The sequence below is a fragment of the Solanum lycopersicum genome, chromosome 7 (assembly GCF_036512215.1).
Source record: "Solanum lycopersicum chromosome 7, SLM_r2.1".
Lineage (NCBI taxonomy): Eukaryota > Viridiplantae > Streptophyta > Magnoliopsida > Solanales > Solanaceae > Solanum > Solanum lycopersicum.
The window spans coordinates 69,780,323-69,797,920 of NC_090806.1; the positions used below are offsets into that span (position 1 = coordinate 69,780,323).

The window sequence follows — 17,598 nt, forward strand, 5'->3', positions numbered from 1 at the left end:
CAAAAAGAGAAAAACCAAACCAAATTTATTTTCGTTTGGATTGAATTACACTTCTTTAAAATCAAAAATCGAATCGTATAAAATCAAACCGAATGCACACTCCTATGTGAAAATAACATAATCACCTCAAATTTGAAATAGAACGATAAGTATTTTGTCTCTAATTACATATTTCGAATGTGATCTTAAATAATAAATTATCAACAAATTCAAATAAAAACATTATATAATAATCAAAAATAAAATAATATTTTTTATTCCAAAAAAACCACGATATGCCTATTATAGAATATTCATCAATATAAAGTAAAAAAAAAACAATTCATCAACAAATCCTTATACCCTATAGTTTAATATATTCTGAATTTCTATCCACATTCACAAATACAAAACAGAAAATAAAAAAATTTATTTATTTATTTTCCTCAAAATTTATTTGGAATTCGTATATATATAGGAAAGCAAGTAGCAACACTCCACAGCTTTCTTCCATTTTCTCCTCTATCTCTCCGCGATCCTCAGTTACCAATCGTTTAACCAAAAACCCCTTCTCGAAAACCCTAGAAATCGCTTCGATCTTCATAAAACCTCATTGCCCCAATTTGTGTTTATCCAATCGAAAACTTACATATATCAATTTTGATCCTTACAAAAACCCTTCATACCTTTGATCGATTTTATTGGATCCATTCTCGCCCGGTTTTCAACCGTTTTTTCTTATCAATTCGCCAATGGTTTTATCACTTGGTTGATAGAAACATGAAGTTAAAGCGAAGGAGGGCTGTAGAAGTGGTAAGTGATATATGTATATGTTTTTGATTTTTTGATCATACGTGAATTGGTTCGAAGCGTGATTGTTCGGTGGTTTTTTTAGGTTTTGCGAGTTGAATTTTGTTTAATATAACTAGAAATGTGTGCTTGGAGTTTTTCTTTTTTGATTGTATGTTACGAAGCTTGGTTGATTGATATGTTATAGCGTGATTGATTGATATGTTATTAACTGTTCAACTGGTTGGAGCTCAAGAGGTTGATTTTGTGGTACTGACAGCATGGTGACTGGTGTGAAGAGTAGGAGTTGATTTTTTTGTATGTGTGTGATATGTTTTAATGTCTGATCATACTAATTTGAGGTAAATTGATTTTTTTTAGGTATAGTGAGCTGAATTTTGTCAATAGTTTGTTTAATCTAACTAGATGTGTATGCTTAGAATTTTTTTGAATGTATGTTATGGAGGTTTATGGAATAGTTGATTGATTGACATGGTATAGGCTTATTGATGTAACCTATAGCTGGAGTGTTTCGGTACGGTGGAGTACTTGATTGAGTGATATGTTATAAATTTATGGTTTTCTGGAGGTTTTTTTTTTTTTTTTTGTGACAAGAAAAACCCGCAGCCGCTACCCCGTTGGAGCCCAAGGGGTCTTCTTTTGATACTGGCACCAGGGGGACTGGTGTGAAGTACCTGTGGTCAAATAGGCAGAAGGTTGATTTTTATGCAGCTATTTCTTTCACTGGCAAAGAGAAAAGTCTTGCCCCATTGAGATCAATCTGATTGAGTTAGTGTAGACTAATATTCCAGTGAATAAAAGCTAGTCTGGTTTTTGTTAGTGTATCTTCTAGTAAACCAAGACTATCTAAAAAAATGTTTTGTTAGGCATTAATTCCTGATACTCGCATGGCGGTTAATAATGTTTTATAAGCACATTTAGTAATTTGAACAACATTCCCTTTTTCTTTTGAAATCACAGCGATTCTCAAATTCTGATTTGGTGCGATTGCTGATTTGATTTTAGATATCTGCATTTTGAACTTCAAAGACACCAACAATATACTAATCATAGAAATTGCATAGTCAGGGCTGCCAGGCAGAATTTTGGACTTAGCATCCCAAAATCTTCTTTTATTTGTAGTTGCCAAGATGTAATTTTGATGATGTTTGCTCATTAACGTTCTCCAGCCTGGATTCATTTATCAAAGTTCAGAAGTTTAGTTGAGTAATTTAGGGAAAGAAGTTATCTTGAAGCACTATGTTTCATTGTTGATTTTGTGATGCTGTTTCGAATTGAGCAGGCAGTTATGTTTAACATGTACTGCCTAAAAGTAATTTAAATGTGCACTGATCAAATTTGTTTTTTGCCCTTCCTTTTTCAGCCTCCAAAGATCCGATCATTTATCAGTAGCATCACTGCTACTCCATTAGAGAATATAGAAGAACCCCTGAAAAGTTTTGTTTGGGAGTTCGATAAGGTACCTATCTGTTTATGTTGAAGATATTATACTATTCCCCCCTTTTGCATGTCTTCTCCTTTCTTAATTTATTTTCCTGTTCTTATTCTTGTGTATGCAGGGTGATTTTTATCATTGGGTTGACCTGTTTAATCACTTTGATACATTTTTTGAGAAATACATCAAGTATAGGAAGGATTTGCAATTTGATGACCACTTTTTGGAATCTGATCCTCAGTTTCCAAGGGAAGCTGTCCTCCAGGTCCTTCGTGTTATAAGGATAATATTGGAGAACTGCACAAATAAGCATTTCTATAGCTCATATGAGGTACTGAAGATGCCTAATGCGACTCTTTTCATTTTGTTGCTCCTGATTTTATTCTGGTAAAAGAATATACGTATTGGCATATAATGTCTGTGTGTCTGCATGTTGCCCTGTTCTTTGTAATTCGTAGTTAGTGTGCTCTACCTTAACACTATGGTTAAGCGTTGGATTGTTCTTGTCGCAAATCTTGATTACTATTGAATCATTATTTTCTCAGCATTATTCTTATGTCAAAAAAAAATAATTTATAATTTGTTAATAAAATAAATATTTGGTACTCCATTTACACTATTGAAATGAAACAAGGCGGATTAGTGGAGGATGCTTTTGGAGAATAGCAAATATGGAGTCACTAGGATCTTTTACAACGATAGCAAAGATGTGTTTTTGGTAAAATAAAAAATGGAGTTACATCATCCAATGGCGTAATACAAGGATATAAGCTATGGAATTTAAAATCATTTACCTTATCATAAAATACTCTCTGAAGTTCATAGACATTGGCGAGCCAATTAGTTTTTTTCTAGTCACCAATTGGTATAAAACTAGTGAAGGTAATGTTTCCTGGCTCTATTTCCTTGCATGTCTTGTTGTATTGTGGTTTCTTTTTGGGGACAGGTTTGTATCAGATGTACCTTTCCTATCTTTAGATATGTGGAGTCATTTATCTGTGTCTTTTCCTTAGTACGTACCACGTGAGCAGTGGATGCAAAGATAAGGGGTTGTTAAACTTCATCTTATGCTTAGCAAAGTAAAAAGGATTTATATAGGTTAGAAGTGGCACATATTGTGGTGGTATTGTTGATGAACTTATATGCCTAGGGGTGATTATTCAGTTTTAGTTTCTGAACATATGTAGTTCTTGGTGTTTTAATAATATTCCCTACGCACATTACAAAATTTTATATTGTTTTGAATTTAAACTTTTGCTCTTTTTTTTCCTCTTGGTGGTGCAGCATCACTTGTCAGCGTTGCTTGCTTCCACCGATGCGGATGTGGTTGAGGCGTGTTTGCAAACTTTGGCTGCCTTTTTGAAGAAAACAATAGGGAAATATGTCATTAGAGATGCTTCTCTTAATTCAAAGTTGTTCGCTCTTGCACAGGGTTGGGGAGGAAAAGAAGAAGGCCTTGGGTTAATTGCTTGTGCTCTGCAGGACAGCTCTGATACAAGTGCTAATGAGTTAGGCCGCACCTTACATTTTGAATTCTATGCTACTGAATCTTCAGATGAGTCCAATGCTCCCATTGGTTTACAAATCATCCATTTGCCTGACATTGACAACAGAAAAGAGTCAGATCTTGAACTTTTGAACAGTTTAGTCTTGCAGTACAAGGTTCCTCCTAATTTGAGGTTTCCTCTTTTGACAAGATTGCGATATGCTAGGGCATTCAGTTCCTCAGCTTCTCGACAGCAGTACACTTGCATACGCCTCTATGCATTTATAGTTCTTGTTCAAGCATGCAGTGATTCAGATGATTTGGTGTCATTCTTCAATAGTGAACCAGAGTTCATTAATGAGTTGGTTACCTTATTAAGCTATGAAGATGCGGTTCCTGAGAAGATTAGAATTTTGGGTCTGGTTTCCTTGGTTGCTCTCTGTCAAGATCGGTCACGCCAGCCAAGTGTGTTGATAGCGGTAACATCTGGGGGGCATCGTGGCATTCTTTCCAGCCTTATGCAAAAGGCCATTGATTCCATTGTTAGCAACTCCTCAAAATGGTCTGTTCTTTTTGCTGAGGCTTTGTTATCTCTTGTTACCATTTTAGTCTCATCTTCATCTGGGTGCTCAGCAATGCGAGAAGCAGGGTTCATCCCTACTCTTCTACCGCTACTTAAAGATACGGATCCTCAACACTTGCATTTAGTTAGCATGGCTGTTCATGTTCTAGAGGCATTTATGGATTATAGTAATCCAGCTGCTGCACTATTCAGAGATTTGGGAGGTTTGGATGACACCATAGCACGCCTTAATGTGGAAGTTTCTCGTGTTGAAAATGGTGTAAAGCTGGCAACTGCTAGTAGTGATCTCGAAAGTTCTGACTTTAATAGTTCACAGATTGTTGCTGGTACTTCTTCCGAGCCAGACAGCATGCAGGCTCTTTATTCTGATGTGTTGGTTGCTTATCATCGGCGATTACTGATGAAAGCTTTACTACGTGCCATATCTTTGGGAACCTATGCTCCTGGAACCACTGCTCGTATTTATGGTTCAGAGGAGAGTTTGTTGCCTCAATGCTTGAGCATAATCTTCAGAAGAGCTAAGGATTTTGGTGGAGGCGTGTTTCATCTTGCTGCAACTGTGATGAGTGATCTTATTCACAAAGATCCCACCTGCTTCCCTGTATTGGAAGCAGCTGGTCTTCCTTCTGCCTTCATTGATGCCATTATGGATGGGGTTGTTTGCTCTGCAGAAGCTATCACCTGCATACCTCAGTGTTTAGATGCATTGTGCTTGAATAACAATGGTCTTCAGGCTGTGAAAGATCGCAATGCTTTGAGGTGTTTTGTAAAAATATTCACTTCAAAAACATATGTCAGAGCCCTTAGTGGAGATACTACTGGATCTTTGTCTAGTGGCCTGGATGAACTAATGCGGCATACCTCTTCGTTGCGTGGACCTGGAGTGGAAACTATGATTGAGATCTTGAAGGAGATTGCAAAACTTGGATCTGTTCCAGAAGCTATTACACCCTCATCTGACTGTCCTAGTTCTTCTAACCCTGTTCCGATGGAAACAGAAGGTGAGGATAGGGGTGTGGTTTTGCCCGAGCAAGACTCACAAAAGGCTAAAAGTTTGGAGCATGTTGAACCATCTTCTGATTCTTTGCTACCAAACATAGAGTCTTTTCTTCCTGAATGTATAAGCAATGCTGCTCGTCTGCTTGAAACAATTCTTCAGAATTCTGATACATGCCGTATTTTTGTTGAGAAGAAAGGAATTGAAGCTGTTCTGCAGCTGTTCGCTTTGCCTGCCTTGCCACTTTCTGTTTCTATGGGTCAGACCTTATCTGTTGCATTTAAGAATTTTTCTCCACAACATTCTGCTTCTCTTGCCCGTGCAGTCTGTTTGTTTTTAAGAGAACATTTGAAGGTAACAAATGAACTTATAGTTCAAATTCAAGGATCTCAGCTTGTTAAGGTGGACTCGGCTAAGAGGATAACTTTGTTGAAGAACCTTTCAAGTCTTGAGGGTATTTTATCTCTCTCCAATTCTTTGTTGAAGGGAAGTACTACTGTGGTTTCTGAGTTAGGAACTGCAGATGCTGATGTCTTAAAGGATCTTGGGAGAGCATATAAGGAAGTACTTTGGCAAATTTCCTTGTGTTGTGATTCTAAGGTGGATGAGAAACAGAACGTGGAAGTAGAGCCTCAAAATGTAGAAGCAGGTTCTTCCAATATAGGAGGTAGAGACAGTGATGACGAGACTAATATTCCTTCAGTTAGATACATGAATCCTGTTTCTATCAGGAATAGTTCTCACACTCAATGGGGGGCAGAACGTGAGTTTCTTTCTGTAATTCGTTCAAGTGACGGGTTTAATCGTCGTAGTAGACATGGGTTAGCACGAATTCGTGGTGGAAGGACCAGTAGGCATTTGGAAAGTTTACAAGTTGATTCTGAAGTTGCTCCTAGTGTTGTGGAGAGTACAATCCAGGAGGTGAAGAAAAAACCTCCCAGTGTTCTGGTTTTAGATAATCTGAACAAGCTCGCTTCTAGCATGCGATCTTTCTTTATGGCTCTTGTTAAAGGATTTACATCTCCAAATCGTCGGAGAACTGAAACAGGTTCTCTAAGTACAGCTTCAAAGAGCATAGGAACTGCCTTAGCCAAAGTTTTCCTCGAGGCTCTTGGTTTCTCAGGATATCCAGATGCCACTGCGCTTGATATACCACCTTCTGTCAAGTGTCGATATCTTGGTAAGGTTGTGGATGATATGCTGACCCTAACATTTGATGCTAGGCGTCGTACCTGTTATGCGGCCATGATTAACAATTTCTATGCCCAAGGAACCTTTAAGGAGCTTCTAACAACATTTGAAGCAACCAGTCAGTTGTTGTGGACACTTCCGTATTCCGTACTGACATCTGGAATGGTTCCTGAAAACACTGGTGAGGAAAACAAGTTATCTCACAGTTCGTGGCTTCTTGGTACTCTGCAGAGTTATTGCCGTTTGCTTGAATATTTTGTCAATTCGGCTTTGCTCTTGTCTCCAACTGCAACATCCCAAGCACAGCTCCTTGTTCAGCCAGTTGCTGTCGGTTTGTCTATTGGGTTGTTTCCTGTTCCAAGAGACGCAGAAGTGTTTGTCCGTATGCTGCAGTCTCAGGTTCTAGATGTTACACTTCCTATTTGGAACCATCAGATGTTCCCCAGTTGTAATCCAGGGTTTATTAATTCTATTATTATGCTTATTACTTACATCTACTGTGGTGTTGGGGATGTGAAACGAAATCGCAGTGGGTCATCAAGTTCTGCAAACCCACGTGCAATGGCTCCTCCACCTGATGAGACTACTATTTCTACCATTGTTGAGATGGGCTTTTCAAGAGGAAGAGCTGAGGAGGCATTAAGACGAGTTGAAACAAACAGTGTGGAGATGGCTATGGAGTGGTTGTTTAGTCACGCTGAAGATCCCGCTCAAGAAGATGATGAGTTGGCTCGTGCACTTGCCTTGTCACTTGGGAATTCATCAGAGACTTCCAAAGCCGACAGTATTGATAAAATGGTGGAGGTTTTATCTGAAGAACAACAAACTAAGCCACCACCTGTTGAAGATGTCCTTGCTGCAACAATTAAGTTGTTTCAGAGTGCCGACTCAATGGCTTTCCCGCTGATGGATTTACTTGTGACTCTTTGTAATCGGAACAAAGGAGAAGATCGTGCAAAAGTGACTTCATATATGATTCACCAATTGAAAGATTGCCAGCTGGAATTTTCCAGGGACACTGGTGCCTTGTGTATGATAGCACATACTTTAGCATTGCTTCTTTCTGAAGATGAAAAGATACGGGAAATTGCGGCAAAGAACGATATTGTCTCTGTAGTACTTGAGATATTGATGAAGTTCAAAGCTAGAGCTGAAAATGAGATTATGGTTCCTAAATGCATCAGTGCACTGCTGCTAATCTTATTTAATCTGTTGCAGACTAGGCCTAAGATCTCCGGTGATGATACTGAAAGAGTCCTAGCTGCATCTTTACCAGAATCTCTAGAAGAGCATCTCCCATCCCAAGTTCCTGAAGCAGTTATTGAGAAGAAGTCAACTCTAGTCTCCGAGGATGATGAATCATCCGTTGGTTTTGAGAAAATATTTGGGAAACCTACTGGTTATTTGAGTATAGAGGAGAGTGGTAAGGTGCTTGATTTTGCTTGTGACTTGGTTAAACAGCGTGCGCCAGCCATGGTTATGCAGGCTGCTCTTCAGCTGTGTGCACGCTTGACAAAAACACATGCTCTTGCCATTCAGTTTCTTGAAAATGGAGGAATGACTTCTCTTTTTGATCTCCCAAGATCTTGTTACTTCCCTGGATATGACACCATGGCATCTGCCATTGTTAGGCATCTTCTTGAAGATCCTCAGACCCTGCAAACAGCCATGGAGATGGAGATACGTCAGACCCTTGGTGGAAGTCGTCATGCTGGTCGTACTTCTGTTAAAACATTTTTAACATCTATGGCAACTGTGATATGTAGAGACCCTGGAGTCTTCGTGAAAGCTGCAGGTGCGGTTTGCCAGCTGGAATCATCTGGAGGGAGATCTATCATTGTCTTATCAAAAGAGAAAGACAAGGAGAGAGAGAAAGAGAAAGGCAAAACATCTGTCGAGTTTGGAGCTTCTAATGAGTGTGTGCGAATTTCTGATAATAAAGCCCATGATGGATCAGGAAAGTGTTCTAAAAGCCACAAAAAGATACCTGCAAATGTTTCTCAGGTAATTGATCATCTTCTTGAAATAGTAGCAGCATTTCCTACGCAGGGATTGGTTGAAGATTGTGTGGGAAACGCCTGTGCTATGGAGGTTGATGAGCCCATAGTCAGAGTAAAGGGGAAATCAAAGGTTGATGAGGTGCGGGAGGTTCAGTCTGACAGTGTATCAGAGAAATCAGCAGGGCTTGCTAAAGTTACTTTTGTACTCAAATTGTTGAGTGACATTCTTATGATGTATGTACATGCTCTTGGGGTTATCCTGAGAAGGGATCTGGAGATGTGTCAACTACGGGGACCCCATCAGCTAGAGAATCCTGGTTATGGCGGTATTATTCATCATGTGTTGCAACGGCTTCTTCCCCTTTCAATCGATAAATCTGCAGGACCTGATGAATGGAGAGACAAGCTGTCTGAAAAAGCTTCATGGTTTCTTGTAGTTTTGTCTGGCAGATCTAGTGAAGGTCGTAGGAGGGTTATAAATGAACTTGTGAAAGCCTTGTCTTTATTTGTGAAGTCTGAAAGCAACTCTGCCCGTAGCAGTTTATTGCCAGATAAAAAGGTCCTTGCTTTTGTTGATCTGGCATACTCCATTTTGTCCAAGAACTCATCCTCAGGTGACCTACCCGGTTCTGGTTGTTCTCCCGAAATAGCCAAAAGCATGATAGATGGAGGATTGGTCCAATCCTTATCTGGTGTCCTTCAAGCAATTGATTTGGATCACCCTGATGCTCCAAAAGTTGTGAATCTAATTCTTAAAACATTGGAAAGCCTAACAAGGGCTGCCAATGCTAGTGAGCAACTTTATAAAACTGATTCTGTGAACAAGAAAAAGACAACTGCCGTGAATGGTAGATCGGATAATCAGGTGAATGCAACATCAGCCTTTCAACATATAGAGGCCAGTGGAAATGGAAGCAGCCAGCCGGAGGTTCCGGATACAAATGCAGGGCAACTGCCGCTCAGTGCTTCTGAGAATCACAGCAATGAGAATGTGACTACAGACCCGTCCATGGTGCAAGAATTGCGAACTGAGCAAGAAGCAAATGCAGGCGATCCTCCTCTCGAGCTTGGGTTGGATTACATGCGTGATGAGATGGAAGTCAATGGTGTTTTGAACGACACAGAGCAAATTGGCATGGGTTTCCACGTTGAGAATAGGGCACATCATGAACTGGGTGAAGAAGATGATGATATGGGAGATGACGGTGAGGATGACGAGGATGATGATGAGGGTGAGGATGAGGATGAAGATATAGCTGAAGATGGCACTGGCTTGATGTCTCTGGCTGATACAGATGGGGAAGAGCATGATGATGCTGGCCTGGGAGGTGAATACAATGATGACATGGTTGATGAAGAGGATGATGAGTTTCATGAAAATCGAGTTATTGAGGTTAGGTGGAGGGAAGCCCTGGACGGCCTTGACCATTTACAAGTTTTAGGGCAATCTGGAACAAGTGGTAGCCTTATTAATGTTGGAGGTGAAACAATTGAAGGGTGGAACGTTGATGACCTCTTTGGTCTTCGCAGGACTTTTGGCTTTGAGCGCCGTCGCCAAACAACTAGGAATTTGGAACAATCTGTTACTGAAGTTACTGGTCTGCAACATCCTCTCCTCTTGAGGCCATCACAGCCTGGTGACTCTGCTCCTGTCTGGTCATCTCTTGGGAACTCATCCAGAGACTCAGAAACCTTATCTGCTGGTAGGCTGGATGTAGCTCGGTTCTACACTTTTGATTCTCCAGTACTCCCATTTGATAGTGTGCCGCCTAGCATTTTCAGTGATAGACTCACTGGTGCAGCACCCCCACCTTTGGCTGACTTTTCTGTTGGTCTGGAGTCTCTACACGTTCCAGGCCGGAGGCCTGGTGATGGTAGGTGGACTGATGATGGTCAACCCCAGGCAGGTGGTCAGTCTGCTGCTATTGCCCAGATGGTTGAGGAGCAGTTTATTTGTCAACTAAGCAGAATTGCTCCAGCTACTAATCCTCCTCTCGGATTGCTGGAGAGAGAGCAAGGCATACCTGTAATTGGTGAGAATCAACAGCAGATGGAGGGTGATAGCACTGCTGGTCAACAAAATGATGACCGCCATAACAATAGTGGGCAAGAATCTAGTCAACCAGTTGAAGTTCAGTCTTGTGAAAGGGAAGAATACAATCTGGAGGTTGTTGCTGATCAGGTAGGTGAATTCCCAGAAGCTGTTGATCCTATGGAAAATGTACTGTTGGACAGGTCAAATGATGGTCACGGAAGCATGGTGATTGGAGAAGAAAATGCAAATCCAAGTGATAACATAGAGGGAGCTGCAGGTTATGCTGTGTCATCTATACAAGGTGAAGGCATTGCGATGCATGATAGGACCGCTGTTGGGGATTTACACACATGCAATGTGACCTCATCTGATGTAAACCATGATACAACCACTGTAACAGACGGTCGTGCAATTGATGAGCCACTTTTAATATCTGGGGAAGCAATGCTGGATTCCAGTGCTCATCATGTTCCTGTAGTTCAGGAGGATACAGATGTACACATGCACGGTACAGAAACAGAAAGGGAGAGTGACCCACCATTGCCTATTCTGCCAGAGGATCCATCAGTGACTCAGAACCTTCAGGAAGTTCAAGATGCTAGTCAAACTGATGAAACTAGTTTGAATAATGAAGCTTCTACTGCAAATGCTATTGATCCAACCTTTCTAGAGGCACTTCCTGAAGATCTTCGGGCAGAGGTTCTTGCATCGCAGCAGGCTCAGGCTCAGCCTCCAACTTATACAGCACCAACAGCTGAAGATATTGATCCAGAGTTTTTAGCTGCTCTTCCTCCGGATATTCAAGCAGAAGTTCTTGCCCAACAACGTGCTCAAAGGGTCGTACAGCAGGCTGAAGGTCAGCCCGTGGAAATGGACAATGCCTCAATCATAGCCACATTTCCAGCTGATCTGCGTGAAGAGGTCTGTACCTTAAGTGTTTTCCGCCCATCCCTCTGAATGTTATATCATTGTCTTCATGTGTTTTTTTGTGGTGTTTGTCAGGTTCTGTTAACATCATCAGAAGCTGTTTTGTCAGCATTGCCATCTACGTTACTCGCTGAAGCGCAAATGCTTCGGGACAGAGCTATGAGTCATTACCAAGCACGCAGCTTGTTTGGAGGCAGCCACAGGCTTCATGGTCGTAGAAATGGTCTGGGATTTGACAGACAGACAGTTATGGACAGGGGTGTGGGTGTTACAATTGCCCGGAGGGCTTCATCCTCTTTTTCAGAGAGTTTGAAGTTGAAGGAACTTGAAGGCGAGCCACTTTTAGATGCTCATGGCTTGAAAGCATTGATCCGCCTCTTGCGCTTAGCACAGGTAAATTGCTTCACATCAACCGATCAAGCACCTTTGAAATGAAAATGCTTCTGTCATCAAACAATTGGCTTGCTTCTGTAGAGTTGTAATTGACGTTGTGATGTTTTGGTTTTTATATTTTTTTGTATGCGCTCAACAACTTTAACTGAGACATTCAATATTTGTTTTCAGCCTCTTGGGAAAGGTCTGTTGCAAAGACTCTTGTTGAATTTGTCTGCTCATAGCAGTACAAGAGCAGTTCTAGTCCACCTTCTTCTTGAAGCTATCAAGCCCGAGACTGGAGGGGCTGGTGGTGGTTTAACAACCATTAACTCACAGAGACTTTATGGCTGTCAGTCGAATATTGTTTATGGACGATCACAATTATTTGATGGTATCTGTCTCTTCTTAAGTGACGTTATAGGTCTCTGTTTACATATGGTCTGTTGCTAACCATTTAAGTCATTTTCCAGGTCTTCCTCCACTGGTATTGCGGCGGATTCTGGAGATCTTAACTTACCTTGCTACCAACCACTCTGCAGTTGCCAGTCTTCTTTTCTACTTTGATCTCTCGCTTATTCCAGAGTGGTCAGATGTGAAGTGTTTGGAAAATAAGAGGGACAAAGGCAAGGAGAAAATTGTTGAAGAAGATCCCTCCAATCCTTTTAGAAGCTCTAACAAGAGGGATATTCCATTGGTTTTGTTTCTGAAGCTCTTGAACCAGCCACTTTTTTTGCGCAGCATAGCACATCTTGAACAGGTAGATTATGGTCAAATGCTTTGATGTTACTGAAATATTTAGGTCTGGCGATAGTTAATTCAGATACATTTGTTGTTTCCTTGAATGTACTGTGTAGGTCATGGGACTCCTTCAAGTAGTTGTCTATACTGCTGCATCCAAGATGGAGTGTCAGTCTCATTCTGAAGAAACAGTAGACCGTTCTCATAATGAAACAGTAGAGGGTTCTAATAATCCTGATGGCAATGAAACTATGAGTGATATACAGAAAGATCCTGCGTTGCCAGACATAAAGTCCCCTCAAGATGATAGCGGCACTGGTTCTGCCAACCCTGCATCTGATGCCAATGGAAGCACAATCATTCATGACATCTTCTTGCAGCTGCCACATTCTGATTTGCACAATCTTTGCTGTCTTCTTGGTCATGAAGGGTATTTTTCTATTTAAATTGCTGTATCTTTTCATTTCCCGTTCCTTGATTTCCCATTTTGGTTCATCTTTCTTCTTCACTTCTGAAAGACAAATGTTGTGTTGCAACTACCTGACCTCTAGTGTATGTCGTTTAGACTCTCAGATAAAGTTTACATGCTTGCGGGTGAGGTGTTGAAGAAGCTAGCCTCAGTTGCTGCTCCCCATCGGAAGTTCTTCATTTCTGAACTTTCAGAGTTGACTCAAAGGCTGAGCAAGTCAGCTGTGGAAGAGCTTATCACACTTAAGAATACACACATGCTGGGATTGAGCGCTGGATCTATGGCTGGAGCTGCGGTCCTTCGTGTACTACAGACTCTTAGTTCACTAAGTACAGCTTCTGCTGATGGCAATACAGACACATCTATGGAGGAAGAACATGATGAGCATAACATCATGTGGAAGTTAAATGTTGCACTAGAACCTTTGTGGGAAGGCCTGAGTGAATGCATAGGCACCATGGAGTTAGAGCTCACCCAGAGCACTTCTTCTTCAGTTATGTCAAGTACCAACACTGGGGAGCATATAAATGAAGCCGGTGCTTCATCTGTATCTTCTCCATTGCCCCCTGGAACTCAGCGTCTGTTACCTTTTATTGAGGCTTTCTTTGTTCTGTGTGAGAAGCTTCAGGCAAACATCTCTATTATGCAGCAAGATCATATGAATGCAACTGCAAGAGAAGTGAAAGAGTTAGCCGGTACTTCAGTCAAGTTGTCCTCCAAGTCTGTTGGTGATTCACATAAAAGAGTAGATGGTGCTGTAACATTTGTAAGATTTGCGGAAAAGCATAGGCGCTTGCTTAACGCTTTTGTCAGGCAGAACCCCGGCTTACTGGAGAAATCACTTTGTGTGATGCTGAAAGCCCCACGGCTCATTGATTTTGACAATAAAAGAGCTTATTTTCGCTCGAGAATAAGGCAGCAGCATGAACAGCACCTCTCAGGTCCTCTGCGAATTAGCGTTCGGCGGGCTTATGTGTTGGAGGATTCTTATAATCAGTTGCGTATGCGACCCAATCAAGACCTGAAAGGACGGTTAAATGTGCATTTTCAAGGTGAAGAGGGTATTGATGCTGGTGGTTTGACGAGAGAGTGGTATCAATTGCTATCAAGGGTCATATTTGACAAAGGAGCTTTGCTGTTTACGACTGTTGGGAATAATGCAACTTTCCAACCTAACCCAAACTCTGTTTATCAAACTGAACATCTCTCATACTTCAAATTTGTAGGCCGTGTGGTAGGACTTCTGGAACTAATTTTAAAATCCAAGCCATAATTTTATCCTTGTTTCACATCTTAATCTCAAGCCTTTGATGTGATACTCTTTATAGGTTGCTAAAGCACTATTTGACGGGCAGTTGCTGGATGTTCATTTTACCCGGTCATTCTACAAACATATCCTTGGTGTGAAGGTCACATATCATGATATAGAGGCTGTCGATCCTGATTACTATAAGAACTTGAAGTGGATGCTGGAGGTGAGATTATATTAAGATGCAGTAATTTGTAACTGATATACAATTTCATCTATGGAACTTCTGATTGTTTCTTGATTTCCTATACCAGAATGATGTGAGTGATATACCAGATTTGACTTTTAGCATGGATGCAGATGAGGAAAAACTCATTCTTTATGAGAAAACAGAGGTCGGTATACATAATGTTTCGACCCCCCCCCCCCCCCCAAAAAAAAAGATAAAATAAAAATGAAAAAAGCTAAATGAGTAACAGCAAGTCATATATTGCTCTGTTCAGGTGATACCTAAAGTAACTTTTTTTTTAATCTTGCATGATCAAGGTTACTGATTATGAGCTTAAACCTGGAGGAAGAAATATAAGGGTCACAGAAGAGACAAAGCACGAATATGTTGATCTCGTTGCTGACCATATTCTGACAAATGCTATTCGCCCTCAAATAAATGCATTCCTTGAAGGTTTCAGTGAATTGGTACCACGTGAACTTATCTCCATTTTCAATGATAAGGAGCTTGAACTTTTGATAAGTGGTCTACCAGAAATTGACAGTAAGTAGACATGCTTCTCCACGATTGCAGTGTATACACCATGTTGTTTCCTATGAAGCTTCTTATAATGATTCTATATGCAGTGGAAGATCTGAAGGCCAACACTGAATATACTGGATATACCACGGCATCTACTGCTATTCAGTGGTTTTGGGAGGTCGTTAAAGGTTTTAGCAAGGAAGACATGGCAAGATTTCTTCAATTTGTGACCGGCACATCCAAGGTTAGTAGATATCATTGTACCCACAGGTTTTTTTGTCTCATAGAGTATCTGCTAAATGGCGATATGTCTTGGAACAAACTTACAAGAATTTCTTTCTCCCTCCTTCTCCACCCTAGTAAAGATCAATTTTGTACCAGAGTCGGTTTTCCTTGAGAAAAGATCCTCTTCTCTTCGCAAACCAAATATCCAGGTGCTCAAAATTCTGTTATGTGTTGCTGAATTCTGCTAATTTGTGATTGCAGATTGATGTTTGTTACCCCAGTATATCTCATGTTCAATCATTTAAAAGAAGACTTCACTTTCCCTTTGTTTAGTGGTTCAGGATTCTGTATGCCCTTTGGTTGTTTTACATAGTATAGTGCATGCACATTCCCCTGTAAATGTCTGTGCCTTGTGGATTTCTTCGTTGTGATTAATTGTGGGTGCTGTTGGCCTTAGGTTCCTTTGGAGGGTTTCAAAGCATTGCAAGGGATCTCTGGCCCTCAGAGATTTCAGATTCACAAAGCTTATGGAGCTCCTGAGAGGCTCCCATCTGCACATACCTGGTTGGTGCTTGTATATCAGACTTATTATATGCTTATCAGTAGTTCACTCATAATTAAGTAGATGCCATCTGGGAGATAGTATGTAGCAAAGCTTTAGTGACCCTTACTGTCATTTGTCTTTTCCTTCCAGCTTCAACCAACTTGACCTTCCGGAGTATACTTCCAAAGAACAACTTCAAGAACGTTTGCTTTTGGCTATCCATGAGGCTAGTGAAGGATTTGGTTTTGGTTGAGACAAGCTTACCTTGTGCAGATTTCCTGAAAATTGCATATATTTGATCACCCTGTGATTGCCATGTAAATGTAAGTATGTCCTCTTTTCATTTTACTTCTCTTGTTTCGCTGTAGTTGGTAACTAAAACCACTCACTTGTTCACTGCTTTGTCAAGTGATGAAAATTCTGCTCTTCAAGTCGAAATTTGTTTCCTTCACCTTCTTTAGATGAGGTTGTTATGATGGTTGTTGAGTGCTTAAATCTTGCTCTACTTTATGGCATGTGATTTGAATTTTCTGTGAGGTGTCTGCAGATTTTGGGTGTCCTATGATAAGCATGATTCTAATAAGTGATTGACGGAAATATGTGACTTTTGTTTCTGCATGTGCTCAAATATTGGCATATTCACTTCTGAAACTTCGACGAAAATATGTGACTTTTGTTTCTACATGTGCTCAAATATTGGCATATTCACGTCTGAAACTTTGACGGAAAGACCATCTGTTTTCTCATCGTCAAATTTCCCTCATTGGGCTGTGTTCTAGTTGCTCTCCTGTCCTGTATTGCTCCACTGAAGTAGTAATAACATATAATTACTGAACCATTGTCGTGCATGCCTAATTTAACATGAATGGTGGTTATCAATTTTTAAGGCTTATAATAGGTTTTCTGCTTGGTTGATTTACTGGTCAATTAACTCGAAAAATGCTGATGAGCTTCACTTTGTCTCATGCAGACTGGCTGATCGATATCAACTGCACAAGATAGATTTGGAGTGGTATTTCTTAGAAATTTGAGTCCATGCAGAGCCTGCCTCAAGGATGTGTAGGTAGTTGGCCACACCACTCTGGTCAGTTTAGTATCTTGAGGGTAGTGAGTTATGCATTACAAGTGGTGAGGAGCTCTGTTATTTTGTTGTTCCTTCCATTGCGATAGGACACTCCTACAGCCATCCCCGTGTAGATAAGTCGGTTCTCTTTTTGTCAGGGGGTTTAGTGTAGGAGGTCTACATTTATTTTGGGAAATGGGTAGGTTGCTAATTCTTTCATGCTTTACAACCTCATTAGTTACCTATGGTCACCGATAACTCTTACATCACCTTATAATGCTATACTTCACATCTGGTATTTCTTTTGCAAATGGCGAACATGGTCGCCCTTTTAAGTATTTTATCCTGGCATTGTCTGTCTCTCCTCCTGTTTGACAAGACTTCCTCACTGCTACTGTCTATCAAACGACTTGTTTTTGCTAGACCTTTGGCTTGTGTTCCACATATTACGAGTCAAAGTATAGTAGCAATGATGGCATGTTGGAAAAAAATTGAATAACAGAACATTAGCAACAACGAAAAACTAATAAATGAAATCAGGTAATACTAAAACCGAAAAGATACTGATGAGGGAGTCGCCTAACACTTGACTACCTATTATTTGTCTACCTCGTCTCCATCTTGTCCACAACGAAGGTCATTGCACTTTAAACTAGTCATGTCATCTGCTATTATTAATATTTTTGTTTGTTGTTGGTTTGGTTGTAAGATGTCACAAATTCGTTTTAAATCAGCTAATGA

General features: G+C 40.5%; 1 protein-coding gene across 2 annotated transcripts; it reads left to right on the forward strand.

Annotated features, from left to right (window-relative positions):
- The first annotated feature begins 445 nt into the window (after positions 1 to 445).
- On the forward strand, positions 446 to 17,195 carry LOC101249744 (E3 ubiquitin-protein ligase UPL1). Of its 2 annotated transcripts, none has more exons than XM_069287173.1 (16): positions 446 to 792; positions 2,153 to 2,248; positions 2,349 to 2,555; positions 3,509 to 11,437; positions 11,519 to 11,836; positions 12,008 to 12,209; positions 12,289 to 12,575; positions 12,673 to 12,986; positions 13,122 to 14,259; positions 14,354 to 14,500; positions 14,589 to 14,669; positions 14,821 to 15,046; positions 15,130 to 15,269; positions 15,708 to 15,814; positions 15,945 to 16,121; positions 16,765 to 17,195. In XM_069287173.1, the coding sequence occupies exons 1-15, from the start codon at positions 760 to 762 to the stop codon at positions 16,045 to 16,047; spliced, it is 11,328 nt and encodes a 3,775-aa protein (XP_069143274.1). In that variant the 5' UTR covers positions 446 to 759; the 3' UTR covers positions 16,048 to 16,121; positions 16,765 to 17,195. The 2 variants fall into 2 exon arrangements, with proteins under 2 accessions (XP_069143274.1, XP_010324249.2); XM_010325947.4 differs by having other exon boundaries at positions 15,945 to 16,117.
- The last annotated feature ends 403 nt before the right edge of the window (positions 17,196 to 17,598 follow it).

What these genes read in the sequence shown, in the direction of transcription:
- LOC101249744 (XM_069287173.1), top strand. Translation starts at nt 760, where the DNA reads ATGAAGTTAAAGCGAAGGAGGGCTGTAGAAGTG. An exon ending in ATTTCTATAGCTCATATGAG is followed by an intron (nt 2,556 to 3,508) that starts GTACTGAAGATG and finishes TTGGTGGTGCAG; the next exon opens with CATCACTTGTCAGCGTTGCT. An exon ending in CTCCCATCTGCACATACCTG is followed by an intron (nt 15,815 to 15,944) that starts GTTGGTGCTTGT and finishes TTTTCCTTCCAG; the next exon opens with CTTCAACCAACTTGACCTTC.